The sequence below is a fragment of the Coregonus clupeaformis genome, chromosome 1, assembly GCF_020615455.1.
Source record: "Coregonus clupeaformis isolate EN_2021a chromosome 1, ASM2061545v1, whole genome shotgun sequence".
In the NCBI taxonomy this organism is placed as follows: domain Eukaryota; kingdom Metazoa; phylum Chordata; class Actinopteri; order Salmoniformes; family Salmonidae; genus Coregonus; species Coregonus clupeaformis.
The window spans coordinates 34,674,676-34,693,233 of NC_059192.1; the positions used below are offsets into that span (position 1 = coordinate 34,674,676).

The following is an 18,558-nucleotide window of genomic DNA, read 5'->3' on the forward strand; positions in this document are numbered from 1 at the left end:
TTAAAATCATTTTTTGCTTTGATTCTAACTCGCACTCTATTTGGCCCTCCACTCCTGTCCTCTCCATTAACATTGACCAGAGAGAGGATGATAGGAGGTGCTAGATCAGAAGGTCCCGGTGTTTTCCATTCCAATAAGTGTCAGTCAGGTGGATGGTTGTGAGGGGATTCACTCAGTATTCTCCTGCAGTAGTACCAGCAGCTTCTTCTCCTGTCTGTCTGTCTGTCTGGCTCCTCTCATCACAGGGGCATTGTGCACGGATTTACTGCCCTCAATGCCCCCAAGAGAGAGATTTGATTCCACTGCACTGGCTAATCTCCCTCTCCTCTCTCATTCCATCTTCTCTCCTCACTTTTTTTCCCCACTTATCTCCAACTTCCCTTTTAACGTCTGCTCCCTATTTCCCACTCTTCCTCCTCTTCTCTCTCTCTTTCTGTCTTTCTTTCATACAGCCACTCTCAGTCCCCGGGCTCCATGGCGGCAGCAGTGCAAGGCAGCGAGTGGTCGTGCGGCCGCTGCACCTTCCTGAACGCAGGGGCGGCGCCGCGCTGCTCCATCTGCGAGGCACCGCGCCAGAAGCCCGACCTCAATCAGATCCTGAGGCTGAGCAGCACCGAGGAGCAGCAACGCTGGGCCTGCCCCCGCTGCACCCTCAACAACCCCCAGGGCTCTGGCGCCTGCACCGTCTGTGGCTTCGGACCCTCGCCGGGCACCCCCACGCCGACCACTACCATGGCTGCCACCACCAACGGCTTCCTGCCCCCGCCGCCGCAGCCTCCGATGCCGGTCATGACTCCCACGGTTCTCCCGGAGCCCCGCGGGCAGCAGCCGGCCAAGGAGGAGGCGCTGAGGAGATCGGAAAGCAACGGGGAGGTGGGGGGCCTGAGCGGCCTGGGTGGATCCGAGGGGCAGAAGCACCACCACTCAGGCTGGGCGTGCCCACGATGCACGCTTCATAATACTCCTGTTGCATTGTCGTGTTCGGCCTGTGGGGGACCAAGGAAACTGTCGCTGCCCAAGATCCCCCCCGAGGCGCTGGTGGTGCCCGAGGTGCGCACGCCCGTGCTAGGGTTTCCCGTCCACGTAGCAGGGGCCTCCGCCCCTCCGCTCCTCATTGACTTGACAGACGACTCACCCCCCGCAGCCCCCCCCTGCGAACCCCAGGAGCCCCCCGACGCCAACTTGCCCCCTCCGCCACTCTCCTCCCCTTTCACGCCCTTCTCCTCTCTCCAGAACAACCCAGTGCCCCGCAGCAGGAGAGAGGTGCCCCCACCAGGGCGGCCGCCCAACCCTAACCCCAACGCCCCCAGCCCCACTTCTCCCTCCACGGCCTGCGTGCCCCCCCAGCCCTGCCCTCCCCTCCGCCCTGCCAAGCCTAAGCACGCCCAGCCTCAGGAGCCCTCCTTCCCCAGCAAGCGCCTCAGCATCCTGGAGGAGGAGGACAGCCCCCAACCCCATCACACCTCCCACGACCCAGTCACATCACCCCCCACTTGGAAGTGCCCCGGGTGCTCCTTGCCCAACCTGAGCGGCTCGTCCAAGTGCGAGGCATGCCGCTCATCGCGGGCCGGCGCCGACCTCATCGACCTGGTGGGCTGCGAGTCGGTGCGCTTTACGCCGGCCAGCCCCTCCAGTCCGGACTTCAGCACCTGGGCCTGCTCCAAGTGTACCCTCCGCAACCCCACCGGGGCGGCCAAGTGCTCGGCCTGCGGTTCCTCCAAGCTCCATGGCTTCCAGGAGCCTAGTTCTCGCTGCTGCCCGCACTGCGGCCTCCCCGGCCCCTGCTCCTGCTCCTCAGCCTCCTCCTCATCGTCTTCTGGACACAAGGCCCGAAAACAAGCCCGGGTCTACCCCTCACCCTCGCCCTCGGCCACCAACACCTCCTCCTCTTCCTCATCCTCCTCATCCTCCTCTTCCTCGTGCACGTTACTGCAGGAGAAGCAGTGGGGCTGTCCGGCATGCACGCTGCTCAACGATGTCAAGTCAAAGAACTGCGCGGCATGCCACACGGCCCAGCAGTACCTAACACTGCGCAAGGTGGCCAAGCCACTGAAGAGGAGGGAGAGCATGCACGTGGAGGCACGCCGGCGCAACGACGAGGGCGAAGCCAAGGAACTCTGGGAGAACATCACCACCTTCTGTCGAGAGGTAAGCCGCTCTGGGAACCGGGGGTTGGGAAATGGATTGTGTTTATGCTTTTCAAAAGCTAATAGCGTCTTCTTAAAGAGCATGTGTCAAGACAACTGACATCATACGCTAGCAACTTACATCAGTTTCCAAGAGCTTGCCACTGACATGTCAGCATCTCTTTCAGTAGAGATGAATAGTCAACGAGCTTCCCAAAGAACATATTTCATTGTTCCATGAATATTGAATGCATTAGGGGTGTTTTACATGCATCACACTGCAACTCTGAACTGCCAAGTGGCACAATACTGCTTTCTAATACTCTGGCTTCTTTACCATGGTTCCGGTGATTAAACGCGCTACTCCGATCAGCCTAATTTTTTAAGACGCTGCCAAGAGACCCTAATAGGCTTTTATTGTTGTTGTAGTTTCAGTTTGCACTCCTCTGCTCATTAGTTGATGTTTAATGGGGCACGGGGTGAACGTTGGTCCCTTGATTGCACTGGCGGTCCTGAGCGTCTCTGTTTATCCCAAATAGTAATTCTGAAATCTCCAAGTCGGATGACGTTTTTCCATACCTCATAATGGTTTCCAATTAGTAATTGTTTGTCCTAAAAATGCTCCGAAGTGAAAGGGTTCTGTTTGTCCATGAGTAAGTTACTCGCAAGCCCAGAGTCTGTGTGTATCATATTTATCATTGCAATATGTGCGGTGCAACAACACAACATTGAGAGAGATGGTTATAAAGCCCATAAGGATCTCTCGGTCACGTCCAGGCGGGTGTTTAAGTGAGCTACACAAATTTAGGATTAGCTGCCCCTCCCACAATCCTAACCTTAGTGGGGAAAATGCAAAACTGACCGAAGGTCAGCGTTTAGGGGCAACTTCACGCTGCTACACCAAGCTGCCCCGGTACACTTTCTGATCTGCATAAAGACTTTGTCTCTCTGGCTTTACTTTCTCTCACACAGACACTACCAGTCTGTTTCAGTCTTCAGTTCACACAAGGAGACGTGAATCTTAATACATTTTTATTTAAATTGAAACAGTGAAATGTGGTTTTTATAATGGCGTCAGTCAATGCATACAAATCAACCTCAGTCAGTACAATTTAATTTATAGTAAACTTAGAAATAACAATTTTAATAAACTATTGCAAGATTACAAGAGGGTTGAAAGTTCTCAAATAGCCAACAAAAACGTAGATCCTCTAACCATAATGACGTTGACCCCCATCAAGAAACAATGAATTTTCATTAACCAGCATAATTGTCAGTCTGGAAGAATTAATCAAGGGTTTTTCTTAATGGAGAAAACCTAATTACAACCTAATCTCTAGATTAAAACACCTCATGTAGAGTGACATCCCTTTGCCCCACCACTTGTGCTCATCTTGAAATACTAAAAGACCATTTTGGGTCAGTACTCTTGCGTAAGCGTTTTGATTGGTCCGATTTTGATTAGCCTTTGGAGTGGTTGGTTTCGTAGCCAGCGTGATGTAACCAGTGGCAACTGCCTGTTCGGGTGAACATTGTGTTCCTGAAAACCTGAAGTAGCCAGCATAATGAAAAAATTTACCTGCTAGGGGGGTGCGGGGGCATGCCCCCCCAGCAAAATGTTTGCCCTAGAAAATGTATTAGTCAATTAAGTAGCCAGCCACATAATGGTTAGTAGTGTGCTATTTGTTTGGCAGTGTATAGAACACACTGGGTGAGGGGACATAAGACTGACCCCAGGGAGAGAGAGAAGGAAGATAGCAGCATCTGTTGCTAGCTCACTTTTTGACTTTTTCAAGTTTGCTTTGTCTCGACACCATGGAATCTGGATTGAAAGAAGCCACAGAATTCCATCATGTTTAAAGTTTACCTAGGCCTACTGTAAGTCATCAAATGTGTTTGCCTACGCTATTTGTCATAAGCAAGAAAATGGGCGGTACATTTTAACTGATACAGGAACGTTGTCGCTCACGCGTATGCATTTCATTCCATGTGGAGGGTATCGTGTCATGTTTAGAATGGCACACCGTCAGCTCTACCATGCATTATTTATGTCAAGTGCTGCTCTGCGAGTTGCAGGTTCACCTTTGGGAGCGTGGGTGGGACGCCGGCTTATAGAGGAAGGATGTTGGAGAGCCTCTCCTCTCCTCCTCTTCAACAACTAGGCTAAATGTATCCCTTCATCTCTACTCTCATCCCTCACTCCAATATCCCATCCCACCATCCTCCTCCTCTCTTCCCATACCCCCCTACTTTATTCCCCCCTCTCCTCATTTCTACCCCCCGTGCACCATACCACTCCCCCTTTTTTCCTTTGCGGCTGTGGTGCTACTGATGTGCACGCTAAGGTGAACACGGGCCGTTCTATCTTTAGAAACGGGGGAGTAGAGTAGCAGCAATTATCCGCTTCCCTAAAGCAAATGTAATCAGCGGGAGCATCGAGCGGCACAGCTTAGTTTAGGGATGGTGGAGTCAGCTAAGCACCCCCCGTGCAGTGCATCTATCTCCCACAGGGTGCCTCATGACTGCCTCAGCCTCACACGAGATGCTGAAATACCGTAAAATTATGTATTTTATAAAGCCCTTTTTACATCAGCTGCTGTCACAAAGTGCTTTACAGATACCCAGCCTAAAACCCCAAACAGCAAGCAATGCAGAGGCAGAAGCACAGTGGCTAGGAAAAACTCCCTAGAAAGGCAGGAACCTAGGAAGAAACTTAGAGGGGAACCAGGCTCCGAGGGGTAGCCAGTCCTCTTCTGGCTGTGCCGGCTGGAGATTATAAGAGTACATGGCCATTAAAGCCAGATAGTTCTTCAAGACGTTAAAACGTTCATAGGTAACCAGCAGGGTCAGATAATAACCACATTGGTTATAGAGGGTGTAGGCTCACGTTGCCATACCTTCAAAATCATGTCGCTGGAGAATTTTGTGTTGCAAAAACGGTTTGAATGGTCTGCTGGGATTTTGATTGGATGTTACATTTCAAGAACCCTCTCCCCACATGCCTGTAGAAGTGTTATGTGCATCACTGTTTTCCGTCCGGGTAGGACATTTTTTGTAGAGAGTTGTTGCGTATGTAGCCCAAAGGCTAGCAGATGGCAATATTGAGTCGTTTCATCATACCGTCCAACATGCAGCCAGCTATACATTCGTATCCCCCGTGGACAGGTTTGTACATAAAACATTCTTCATTCAGGCTGCAAAGGTGTGGTTTTCCTCCTTAAAGACATTCTCTGGAACTTTGGTGACTGCAAAATATTTTTTAAACCTCCGGCTTTGGGCTGTATGTGTCAATGTGTAGTTCTTACATTCATAATCTATGAGCAGACTACTGGCTTAAACAGTATACATAAACTGTATCTTCTGCTTGGATAGTTCCATCTGAGCCACTGAGTCTGGCTTTAATTCAAGTTTGTCTACAGATTAGTAATAGATCGTTTTGAATCTAAGTTAAAGAATAGGACTAAATCAAATCTAACTTTAAATGCACTTTAAATAGTTTGATTTGATTTACTCCTATTCTTTAACGTTGATTTTTTTGCGAGAGATGGAGACGTGATTCCAACATTTGTTATTAACTTGTAGATTCTATTTGAAATCAATCAAATCTTCAAACCCTAGGCCTATATGTATTGTCAATTGTGTTGTTGAGTCCAGGGCTGAATTTAAACAATAGCTGTTGATGACTTCCCAATTATATTGTAAAGTGGTTATCCCACTGGCTATAGGGTGAATGCACCTATTTGTAAGTCGCTCTGGATAAGAGCGTCTGCTAAATGACGTAAATGTAAATGTAAATATAGGCCCTAAATAGCAGCATTGGTGATATATGATTGATAAAGTATGGTTACATTTCATTTGGAATGACTTCTATAGCAACAGTGAATATCTTAAGTGGAGATTTCTCAACAATCATTCTCACGATCGCACATATAGTCAGTGACAAATATCAAAGCTAAGCAGGAAAGGGCTTGGTTAAAACCTTGGATGGGAGACCGAAGGTATAGCTGTAGATATATGAACTCTCCAGTAGGAGGTGCTGACCAGCCTATTGTTTTTTTCTAATAGTGGATATTACGTTGAAGATCTGACGTTGTTTCCAAGGTACAAAGGTTTGTCTATGTTGAAAATTGGTTACCATGATGACATAATCATGTGGTTGAAATGTTACCCTCAAAACAACAGTTGATTACTTTTTTTTTTTAAATCCAATGTATTTTCCTTGTATATTCCACGTCACAATATGTTGACAAATTACGTTGAATCAACGTTGATTTAACCACTTTGTGCCCAGTGGGAAGTGTGCCCATCCACTGTACAATTTCAGATAGGGTAACAATGCTTAGGCATGTTAGCAAAACATTGTTTCTCGCTTGCCACCAGGAATGAACTCTTTGGGAACATGCAGACTACACTGAAGATATTGATTTATGTTTCCTCTGTTGACAACAACATCATATGTTCCATCTGTCCCTTCTACTTTTCATTAAATAGCCAAGGCTATATAACAGCACGATTCAAACAGTAGGCCTACACGTGGATTTTAACTGAAAGCTTGTGAACCTTACAGCGACAGGCAAATCACCACTTTCTACTCTGACAAATTTCAACTGCCACATGTTTCAACTCGCCATATTGGCACGTGTTTTACAATAAGTCAGTGGAAGCGTTATCAGCGCTGTTTCTATGTGATGGCGGTTCAATAAGTGTGCCACTGTCATGTCGACTCAAAATCCATCTATTACCACGATCAATAGGTTGACTGTAGCATCGCACTTGGTTGCAGTGAGTGCCAGTCACTCCCTCTCCGCATTCAAATGTCCCAGTATTGATTCAGGTTTCTATAGAAACTCAGACAGCTGGAGTGCTGTGTGTTTTGTTAGCCGGACTTGCCTAGCCATGAACTGTGACTGTGAATGCAGTAGAGTGCTCTCAGGCATTGGCATTGGCCCAGCCTTGGGAATTACCCAACACGGTTCCATCGGAGACAGTCAGGCAGTCAGACCAGCACTGTGTTGCACTGTCGCCATCACAACAGGCCTCAAACAGCTGGCCCTGGCGAGAATAGCTGAAGGGACACTAACGCTTCATGGGACTGTTTGTGTCTTGTCTGTCTGTCTGGCTCGCTGTGGCAGTCTGTCCTATTTCTACACGTGTCATGATGACTCATCTGCTTCGTCCTCGTTTGCCTTTGATTTCCACGTGTGCTGAAAGTGGACACGCCACATACACTGTACACGTTTATCCTATTTCGTATATGCTGCCGTCTCCGAGGTCCTGTGCTGTCGGCGAGTGGCTTTTGGAACTAAAGTAAAAAAGGCCTCTCTATTTGCAGGTCAGCCAACGCTGAAAGCCCTCCCAACTGCTGTGAAGCAAGGAAAATGTTATCGGTTGCTGGCTAAGCCCGACAACAAACAGGGACGGTGTTATCCTCTGAACTGCAGAGCCAGTGAGCCACCGACGGACCCGGAGGGGGGGGGGGCTAAATCTGCTGGGGCATGATGGGAAACGGGAGCAGGGGCCAATGTGCTGCTGCCGCTGTCTGCCACGGTGTCGAGGGCGACAGAAGTGGCTTTTGGGTAGGGTGACGAATCAATTTGCCTCCACTGACTGTGCACCGCCGGGGTGCTTACAGTACTTACCACTGGTTCAGGATGCAGGATGCCACCGCTGCCACCAGCGCACAGAGGGAATAGGATAGGCTAGTCTTTGTATGAGTTCCCTCAGGTTTGTCGAGCAGGGTTTTGGCAGGTCATTATTGTAGGTCGGTTCGCCTAAATTCAAACTGTTTTGTTAAACAGTGATCACTTACATTTGTATTGAACAGATTAAATCAATTGCACTTTTCAAAGAAGCACGATTTAGCCTAAGTGAGCGCTTGAAAGTGCTTCATGGGGTGCACGAGTCGGTGTGTTTAGAAGCATCGCTGTGTGATTCAGCGTGCCGTCTTCTTGATCTCGGAATATGCGTTTTGATGTGTCTTGGCACCTTCCATGCTGCTCGTGCATCTTAATGTGTTAGCAGCAGGGGGAGGCTCCTTTCGCCACATGAATATTCGCTGCCGGTGTTTGTTCACGACTCAGCATTCTGTGGCTCCTATGGTGGCATGCAGGGCTCCGAATTAATAATCATACGTTTAACACAGACGTCAGACAGAAAACATGTAGGCTAGGGTCTATAATGGTTTATAGTCCTAACCTTGGATCTCTGATAGTTGCATGTTTAGGCTACCCTGGCATGTTTAGGCTATTTGACATGTGTTGTTAGTTAACACATACTATATTTGCAGTAGGGAAGAGTGGGGTATGTTGAGCCATTTTTTACATTCAGCATCACTACAGCAAGGGAAATATAGTATTCTTTCTAACATAGATATCTACATATATTTCAGGATGTGTATCCCTGGAAATAATCAGAATTCATGTAAACATAACCGTTTTGAAAACATAGCTTGTCCAAAAAAGTGGTCTCTTGGCACAACTATGGGGTAAGTTGAGTCTAGGGACAGGGTAAGTTGAGCCGCTTTGGGGTAAGTCGGTGATGGTGTTACGTGACAGTGGGTGCTGGTAGGTCAAAGTTGAATTCATGGAATGGGGGTGTGGTATATTGTATATCTAAATGTATGCCTACATTTAGATATAGAGCTCTCTGTTCAATATCACTTACCCTTCCATTTCTTGACCAGTTGTCTGGGACAGGGGACAGGGAGGATGTACCAATTTGTAGGCAAGTTCTCTGCATTTGAGGCTTCTAAGCCCATGAAACTGGTCTGCGAGATTATTGATATGTTTAGCAAGCTCAGACTCCATGTCATCAGATAAGACCTTGTGTGCCTCTGGTACTCTATCATAGTCTCTCACACAGGTACTGTTGTTTTATTTTTTGTCAATGTACAGTGCATTCGGAAAGTATTCAGACCCCTTTACTTTTTCCACATTTTGTTACATTACAGCCTTATTCTGAAATTGATTAAATAAATAAAAATCCTCATCAATCCACACACAGTACCCCATAATGACAAAGCAAAAACAGGTTTTTATAAAAACCAGAAATACCTTATTTACATAAGTATTCAGACCCTTTGCTATGAGACTCGAAATTGAGCTCAGGTGCATCCTGTTTCCATTGATCATCCTTGAGATGTTTCTACAACTTGGAGTCCACCTGTGGTAAATTCAATTGATTGGACATGATTTGGAAAGTCACACACCTGTCTATATAAGGTCCCACAGTTGACAGTGCATGTCAGAGCAAAAACCAAACCATGAGGTCAAGGGAATTGCCCGTAGAGCTCCGAGACGACAGGATTGTGTCGAGGCACAGATCTGGGGAAGGATACCAAAACATTTCTGCAGCATTGAAGGTCCCCAAGAACACAGTGGCCTCCATCATTCTTAAATGGAAGAAGTTTGGAACCACCAAGACTCTTCCTAGAGCTGGCCACATGGCCAAACTGAGCAATCGGGGGAGAAGGGCCTTGGTCAGGGAGGTGACCAAGAACCCGATGGTCACTCTGACAGAGCTCTAGACTTCCTCTGTGGAGATGGGAGAACCTTCCAGAAGGACTGCAGCACTCTACTAATCAGGCCTTTATGGTAGAGTGGCCAGATGGAAGCCCATGACAGCCCACCTAAAGGACTCTAAGACCATGAGAAACAAGATTCTCTGGTCTGATAAAACCAAGATTGAACTCTTTGGCCTGAATGCCAAGCGTCACGTCTGGAGGAAACCTGGCACCATCCCTACGGTGAAGCATGGTGGTGGCAGCATCATGCTGTGGGGATGTTTTTCGGCTGCAGGGACTGGGAGACTAGTCAGGATCGAGGGAAAGATGAATGGAGCAAAGTACAGAGAGATCCTTGATGAAAACCTGCTCCAGAGCACTCAGGACTTCAGACTGGGGTGAAGGTTCACCTTCCAACAGGACAATGACCCTAAGCACACAGCCAAGACAACGCAGGAGTGGCTTCGGGACAAGTCTCTGAATGTCCTTGAGTGGCCCAGCCAGAGCCTGGACTTGAATCCGATCGAACATCTCTGGAGAGACCTGAAAATAGCTGTGCAGCGACTCTCCCCATCCAACCTGACAGAGCTTGAGAGGATCTGCAGAGAAGAATGGGAGAAACTCCCCAAATACAGATGTGCCAAGCTTGTAGCGTCATACCCAAGAAGACTCGAGGCTGTAATCGCTGCCAAAGGTGTTTCAACAAAGTACTGAGTAAAGGGTCTGAATAGTTATATAAATGTGATATTTCAATTTTTTATTTTTTATAAATTTGCACACATTTCTAAAAACCTGCTTTTGCTTTGTCATTATGGGTATTGTGTGTAGATTGATGAGGGGAAAAATACATACAATCCATTTTTCGAATAAGGCTGTAACGTAACAAAATGTGGAAAAAGTCAATGGGTCTGAATACTTTCCGAATGCACTGTACCTCTACAGTGTCATTCAGTCTATTTGTTCATCCCTTGCTGTTGCTCGAATGGACTTCTTCCCTTCTCGCTGCTCTCTGAAGAACCTCAAGGGGGGCCAGACCCCTGCTTGTTTTACATTTGTAACACGGGGCATGATGATGTCTACATTGCAACAAAAATGCATATTATGCATAAAACTAACCAAATGTAATAATAATTTGTATGGGGTATGGTGGCCATTGGCTCAACTTACCCCAAGGCAAACATTTTGACTATATTAGCCCACACAGCTACAAGGGTGCACTTTCATCCTAGGTTTAGGATCTCATATTGTAGCTTATAGAGACCCCAACTGATATACAAAACAATATTAAAACGATCTACTTTGGTTTAGATACAAGCATCATGAAACCTATAACAATACATTTATTTAACTTTGTGAAAATCTGTTTTTTGGACCTAACTTGCTTACCACTTTTTCCATGTGGTTTTTTCCTTCACAGCCTCCATGAAATGATGACCTCTTCCAAAATATTTGGTCACATGATACATTTTGTGTATGGCGTCCTAGAAACAAGGGGTGGCTCATTTAACCCTTTGGCTGAACTTACCCCACATTCCTCTATATTGTGGGGATTTCCAGACTGCAGCCAACATACATGTTTTCTCTCAGTGTGGTGACTTAGTCTTGTCTTGACTAGTCTTGATGCCAGGATGATAATACACTTGTTCAGCCTTCTCCTCTCCAAGCAAATGTCTCGTGCTCGTACCCAGGCCATTAACTTACTTCATCAGATTCTACTGATCCTTGTGTGTTTCTCAGCTGGACTTTTGTGTAACCTCTGTCACTTTTAGAGTTTAAGGGTAATGTTTTATATCTCTCTGACTTTTAGAACGTGGTGAACTTCGTGGACGACAGCTTCCCTCCCGGCCCGCGATCCGTTGGCTTCCCCGAGGGCGACAGCGTCCAGCAGCGAATCAAAAAGTGGCTCCGCCCTCACGAGATCAATTGCAACAACTTCAAGGACCGGGGCGTCAAATGGTCTGTCTTCCGCACCCCTCGGCCCTCGGACATCCTGCAAGGCCTGCTGGGAAATTGTTGGTGAGTTGTCATCATTGAACGTTTGCAGCGTCGTAGTATCTGTAGCTCAACTGTGTGTGTGTGTGTGTGTGTGTGTGTGTGTCCGCGTGAGTCTGTGTGGGTACCAAACTGTGTACTACCTTCCTTAAACAGTGTGTGTGTGCATGCTTGTGTGTCATAGTGTATACACTGGGCCTGCGTGTTCGGTGTGCCTGCTGTGCTTGTTAGAAACAGTGTTTGTCTCTGCTCTCCCTGGTTTATTACTAAGGTGTTTCTGAATGAATAAACCGACTCCCCTCTGCATGTGAGAGAGAGGTGATCTCTCAACGCTCGTCTTAAAGGTCAGTGGGAGAGAATAAATAAACACACTGGTGGCCCGGGTTGTTCATCATTGAAAAATGAATATAGATGTACTCCCTGGGCCTAAAGTAGAGCGAGAGAGAGAAAGGGAGCGAGGGAGAGTGAGGGGGGGTGCTAAAGAGAGAGAGAAGGAGCTAGAGGGAGGGAGGGAGCGAGTGAAAGAGGTAGGGATAAATAAATAGATAGAAAGAGAAGATCGAGAAAGAGCTGGGAAGAGAGAAGGAGTATGAATAAAGAGTGGAGAGAGGGGAAGAGAGAGGAGGGGTGAGGCGGCCAGATGTACTGATACAGCACCTGACTGGGGGATTATTCAGAGGAATGTAGGTCTGGACACATTTTATCTCCACGCCCTTGTTTTGGGTGTCCTTGGGGCCTGTGTAGTCATTCCTACACACACACACACACACACTCTTATTCACTCATTATCTCTCTCTCACACGCACACACACACACACTCATTCTCATACACTTTTTACTCTCAAATACAGACACACACACACACACACACAGCCGCTTATCAAAAATAACCCTCCCTAGGCACCCCTTCACTCGCTCTCACACTACAGGAAGTAACCCAATTCCCATTCTGAATCCCACCCTAGTCACATTTACAGTCCATGTTACACATCCCCAGCCACGCAACCACGTCAAATCGCATACCGTCACATCAACCCACCCTTGAGCGGCCGGAGAGGCTAGAAACACGACCCGTCATAGTCCAGCGTTCTTGTCGCTATGCCCAAAGTAATTGGATTTTGATTCAATTCTTTTTATCTGATTTGCATTGATTGGATTTGCATGGGGTTGAATGGCCAGATCGGCCACGCTTGTCTAGCACTGTACCCGGAGCAGACAGGGAGATAGAGTTATTATTGAAAATGTCTCGTTGAGATGATACTAGAATATCATGCAGAGCCCCTCTTGAGACAGATTCTCTAGCTCGAGAACGCATGCTCACACAGACACACACACATACACACATACAGTGAGTGCTTGTTGAGTAAGGCCTCAAATGAAGGGGCTCAGCACTAGGAAGGATAGATTAGTAGAAGATCTCCTGCATTCCATAACCTCACTCTAGTCTGCTTCCTCTCAATGTTGTCCTCCTACATCTGGAGTTTGTCCTGGCTTCTGTCACCTTGCGTTGCTCTTTTAGGGGTTGAGGTTGGTGGCAAGTCAACCATCAATTTATAAAAGTACAGAAGCTGAGCTTCAAAGTGGCGTATCATACACTGCAGTTGGAGGAAACATGGGGAAGTTATGCTGCTTTGAAATGTGATAAACTTGTTATGCCACTTTGGAGACGAGTAGGAGAAAAATACCTTGAATGATTTTCGCACTTCTATAGAGAGCTCTTCTTTGTTTACGACCCATTCAGAATCATTCACACCCTCTTAAGCCTCACCCATCTCTTTCAGAATTCACATGTAAACGCCTGAGTCAGCATGGCATTGTCCTCCAGAAGGAAGTCTATTATCCATTATCTCAGCCAATCATGGGTCCTGCCTTTCTCCCTACATAGCTCAGTGCTTTTTTCCTTGGCTAAACTAGGCTCATAATAAAAGGCATATTAAGGCATATGAAAGTTCACATGTTCAAGGCATTTCAGCCCTACTGTGAAGTTGGAAATAGCGTAAAAACCCTACAGTCCGGAATCCTGTCATAAATGTGATTAATTACTTATATTGACTGACTGACTTATACTAACTTACTTACTTATGACCTTCTTGTCTGCCTGCCTTAGTCTCAAAAATCTGGTTTCAATTATAAACTATTTTGGTGGCGCAGCGGTCTAAGGCACTGCATCGCAGTGTTGAGGCGTCACTACAGCCTGGGGTTCGATCTCTGGCTGTGTCACAGCCGGCCGTGACCGGGAGTCCCATAGGGCGGCACACAATTGGCCCAGCGTCGTCCGGGTTAGGGGAAGGTTTCGGCCGGGGGTGCTTTCCTTGGCTCATCGCGCTCTAGCGACTCCTTGTGGCGGGCCATGAGCCTGCAAGCTGACTTCAGTCGTCAGTTGAACAGTGTTTCCTCCGACACATTGGTGCGGCTGGCTTCTGGGTTAAGCAAGTGGGTGTTAAGAAGCAGCGCAGCTTGGCAGGTCATGTTTCGGAGGACGCATGACTCGACCTTCGCCTCTCCCGAGCCCGTTGGGGAGTTGCAGCGATGAGACAAGATCGCAATTGGATATCACGAAATTGGGGAGAAAAAGGGGGTCAAATTACCATAAACTAAAATAAAATGTATGGACTCTAATTTATCCACACTAATTTATCCGCTTGAATAAAATAGTAGCTAGGAAGATGGAGAACATGGAGGTTATTATTAATGAGTGCATTTCGCAAGTGGCTCGTTTGCATCAACTACCTTAACTAAAACCACTGTAAAGGTTGTGCCTGAAAGCACGAACCACCGCATTTAACCATGGCAAGGTGACTGGGAATATGGTTGAATACGAACTGTGTAGTTATTCCCTCCGTAAGGCAATCAAACAGGCAAAACGTCAGTACAGAGACAAATTGGAGTCGCAATTCAACGGCTCACACACAAGATGTATGTGGCAGGGTCTACAGACAATCACAGATTACAAAGGGAAAACCAGCCACGTCGCGGACACCGAAGTCTTGCTCCCAGACAAGCTAAACACCTTTTTCGCCCGCTTTAAGGATAACACAGTGCCACCGACGCGGCCCGCTCCCAAGGACTTTGGGCTCTCGTTCACCGTGGCCGACGTGAGTAAGATATTTAAGCATGTTTTCCCTCGCAAGGCTGCCGACCCAGACGGCATCCCTAGCCGCGTCCTCAGAGCATGCGCAGACCAGCTGGCTTGAGTGTTTACGGACATATTCAATCTCTCTCTATCCCAGTCTGCTGTCCCCACTTGCTTCAAGATGTTCACCATTGTTCCTGTACCCAAGAAAGCAAAGGTAACTGAACTAAATGACTATCGCCCCGTAGCACTCACTTCTGTCATCATGAAGTGCTTTGAGAGGCTAGTTAAGGATCATATCACCTCTACCTTACCTGACACCCTAGACCAACTTCAATTTGCTTACCGCCCCAATAGATCCACAGACGATGCAATCGCCATCGCACTGCACACTGCCCTATCCCATCTGGACAAGAGGAATACCTACCTCAGTATGCTGTTCATTGACTATAGCTCAGCCTTCAACACCATAGTACCCTCCAAACTCATCATTAAGCTCGGGGCCCTGGGTCTGAACACCGCCCTGTACAACTGGGTCCTGGACTTCCTGACGAGCCGCCCCCAGGTGGTGAAGGTGGGAAACAACACCTCCACTTCGCTGATCCTCAACACTGGGGCCCCACAAGGGTGCGTGCTCAGCCGCCTCCTGTACTCCCTGTTCACCCATGACTGCGTGATCAAGCACGCCTCCAACTCAATCATCAAGTTTGCAGACGACACAACAGTAGTAGGCCTGATTAACAAAAATGATGAGACAGCCTACAGGGAGAAGGTGAGGGCCCTGGCAGAGTGGGGCCAGGAAAAATAACCTCTCTCTCAACGTCAACAAAACGAAGGAGCTGATCGTGGACTTCAGGAAACAGATGTGGATAGGGAGCTCGCCCCTATCCACATCGACAGGACCGCAGTGGAGAAGGTGGAAAGCTTCAAGTTCCTCTGCGTACACATCACTGACAGTCTGAAATGGTCCACCCACACAGACAGTGTGGTGAAGAAGGCGCAACAGCCTCAGGAGGCTGAAGAAATTCGGCTTGGCTCCTAAGACCCTCAGAAACTTTTACAGATGCACAATTGAGAGCATTCTGTCGGGCTGTATCGCCGCCTGGTACGGCAACTGCACCGCCCGCAACCTCAGGGCTCTCCAGAGGGTGGTGCGGTCTACCCAATGCATCACTGGAAGCACACTGCCTGCCCTCCAGGACACCTACAGCACCCGATGTCACAGGAAGGCCAAAAAGATCATCAAGGACAACAACCACCCGAGCCACGTTCTCTTCACCCCGCTATCATCCAGAAGGCGAGGTCAGTAGAGGTGCATCAAAGTTGGGACCGAGAGACTGAAAAACAGCTTCTATCTCAAGGCCTGCAGACTGTTAAATAGCCATCACTAGCAGGGGTACCACCGGGCTACTCAACCCTGCACCTTAGAGGCTGCTGCCCTATATACATAGACCTGGAATCACTGGCCACTTTAATAATGGAATACTAGTCACTTTAATAATGTTTACATACTGCTTTACTCATCTCATATGTATATACTGTATTCTATTCTACTGTATTTAGTCAATGCCACTCCGACGTTGCTCGTCCTAATATTTATATATTCCTTAATTCCATTATTTTACTTTTAGATTTGTGTATTGTTGTGAATTGTTAGATACTACTGCACTGTTGGAGCTAGGAACACAAGCATTTCGCTACATCCGCAATAACATCTGCTAAATATGTGTATGTGACCAATACGATTTGATTTTATTTAAACTTTGGTATTGAATCACAAAGTTCTGGCATGTCTGCCTTGTGATTTGTTGGGATAGTCCCCAGAATTTTGTTTCTCCCCTTATTGACGTAGGCAGTGCCAAAAGAGTCCATCATTGAAACCAGACCCTAGTCACTGTGTTGCCTTGGGTCGGGTTTTCAAGACTATGCCTGCCTGACTTACTGACTGGTTATCTCGTTGCTGCCTCCTGTAGGTTCCTGAGTGCGTTGGCGGTGCTGGCGGAGCGTCCAGAGCTGGTGGAGAGGGTGATGATCACCAGGGGGATCTGCCAGGAGGGGGCCTACCAGGTCAGGCTTTGTAAGGATGGTACCTGGATCACCGTGCTGGTGGATGACATGCTTCCCTGCGATGAGTACGGATACCTGCTCTTTTCCCAGGTAAGGGGTGGGACACCACACACTCACGCGCACGGATGTATTATGCATTAAATACAAAAATGAAATGGTCCTTCATTGCTTTTGTGAACTCTGAATGTTTTCTTCCCTGTAAGTTCATTGCATTGCAAGGTTATTCACTGCTCATTAATTTGACCTCTTCTCGCTCTCTCTCTCTCTCTCTCTCTCTCTCTCTCTCTCTCTCTCTCTCTCTCTCTCTCTCTCTCTCTCTCTCTCTCTCTCTCTCTCTCTCTCTCTCTCTCTCTCTCTCTCTCTCTCTGTCTCTCTCTCTCTCTCTGTCTATCCCGTTCCCTCTCCTTCTATCCCCATCCTTCCTTCTCTCTACTCTTCTCTCTTTCCCTCTCCCTTGCGCTCTCTCTCTGTGTCTCGCTCCCCTTTCCTACTGTTCTCTCCCTACCTTTCTCCATCATCCACTTCCCTCTATCCCCTTCACTACCTTTCTCCATCCTCCACTTCCCTCTATCCCCTTCACTACCTTTCTCCATCCTCCACTTCCCTCTATCCCCTTCACTACCTTTCTCCATCCTCCCTACTTCACCACCTCTATCCCCCTCTGCCTCTCACTATCCCTCTTTTCTTCTCTCTGTCTTTCCTTCCTCCCTTTCTCCATCCCCCTTTTTCTTCCTCCTTCCTCTCTCTCGCCAGGCTCAGCGTAAGCAACTCTGGGTGGCCCTGATAGAGAAGGCCCTGGCCAAGCTCCATGGCTCCTACTTTGCCCTGCAGGCAGGGCGCGCCATCGAGGGCCTGGCCACGCTGACGGGGGCACCGTGTGACTCCCTGATGCTGCAGGTCAGCTCCACCAACCCCCGCGAGGAGCCCATCGACACGGACCTCATCTGGGCCAAGATGCTCAGCTCTAAGGAGGCCGGGTAAGGGGGATAGAGGAGGTTTGTCTTCGGAGAAAGTCGATAATGCTGTGTAGATGTATCATGATGTGCACAGATGGCACGAGGTATGAAGTAGTTTCTCAAGAGTCTAGGTCAAGAACAAGTCCATTTATTTGAAAAGACATGAAGAGGCCTATTGAATGGACCCTGATTCAGCCTACTCCTTGACTAACAAGCATGTTCAATGGAGAATGCTTTTTAGTCCAGGAGGAGGCTTATATCTGGGTCCACTTTGGCAACCACCCCCAAGAGTTTAAGGTGACACGTGATCAATGTTCCCTCAACAAATTTTCGGCACTGAGCAAATTTCAGGTCTGCTAAGCGCAACAATTCTGTGCAACTTCCAGCGCGTGTTTACTGTGAACACTGAGGCTGTACCCGCTTTAAGTTACAGTTTTAACAGTGGCCATGTAGGCTACTGTGGCTATTTAATCATAGCGTAGGCCTACCAGAGTGGTTTACCATCAAAAACAATGGAGAAAATGCATCCCATAACATTTTAACATGGAAATAGCAGCCAATGTGTGGTGGTCAATGTAGGCGTACATTCCATGAGACTTTTGAGAGAAAAAAACACGCAGTGCTTGACATTAACCTGTTTATCCACTTGTCCTTCAGACAAGGAGGTGACTGAAAATGTTGTTGTGTTGTTTGATGCAAGAAACCACTTTACAAAATAAAATGCATTATTATTCCCATAACATTATTACAGAGAATCAGACAAATTATGCTACCCAATGCCTATTGGCTACTTAGCTTATTCATTCCTGTCTCAAAATACAACACTGCCCCATTAAGACAGAA

At 47.6% G+C, this 18,558-nt stretch overlaps 1 protein-coding gene across 2 annotated transcripts in view; it reads left to right on the forward strand.

Moving 5' to 3' along the window:
- Positions 1 to 18,558, forward strand: part of capn15 (calpain 15) — a 71,367-nt gene that overhangs the window by 37,513 nt on the left and 15,296 nt on the right. Inside the window, exons 2-5 of one of the 2 annotated variants that reach the window (XM_045220781.1) lie at positions 453 to 2,148; positions 11,435 to 11,643; positions 16,666 to 16,849; positions 17,513 to 17,736. In XM_045220781.1, the coding sequence (XP_045076716.1) occupies positions 475 to 2,148; positions 11,435 to 11,643; positions 16,666 to 16,849; positions 17,513 to 17,736 (2,291 nt within the window). In that variant the 5' untranslated portion in view covers positions 453 to 474. Of the gene's footprint in view, positions 1 to 430; positions 2,149 to 11,434; positions 11,644 to 16,665; positions 16,850 to 17,512; positions 17,737 to 18,558 lie in introns of those variants that run through there. The other variant, XM_041877226.2, reaches the window with a different exon arrangement.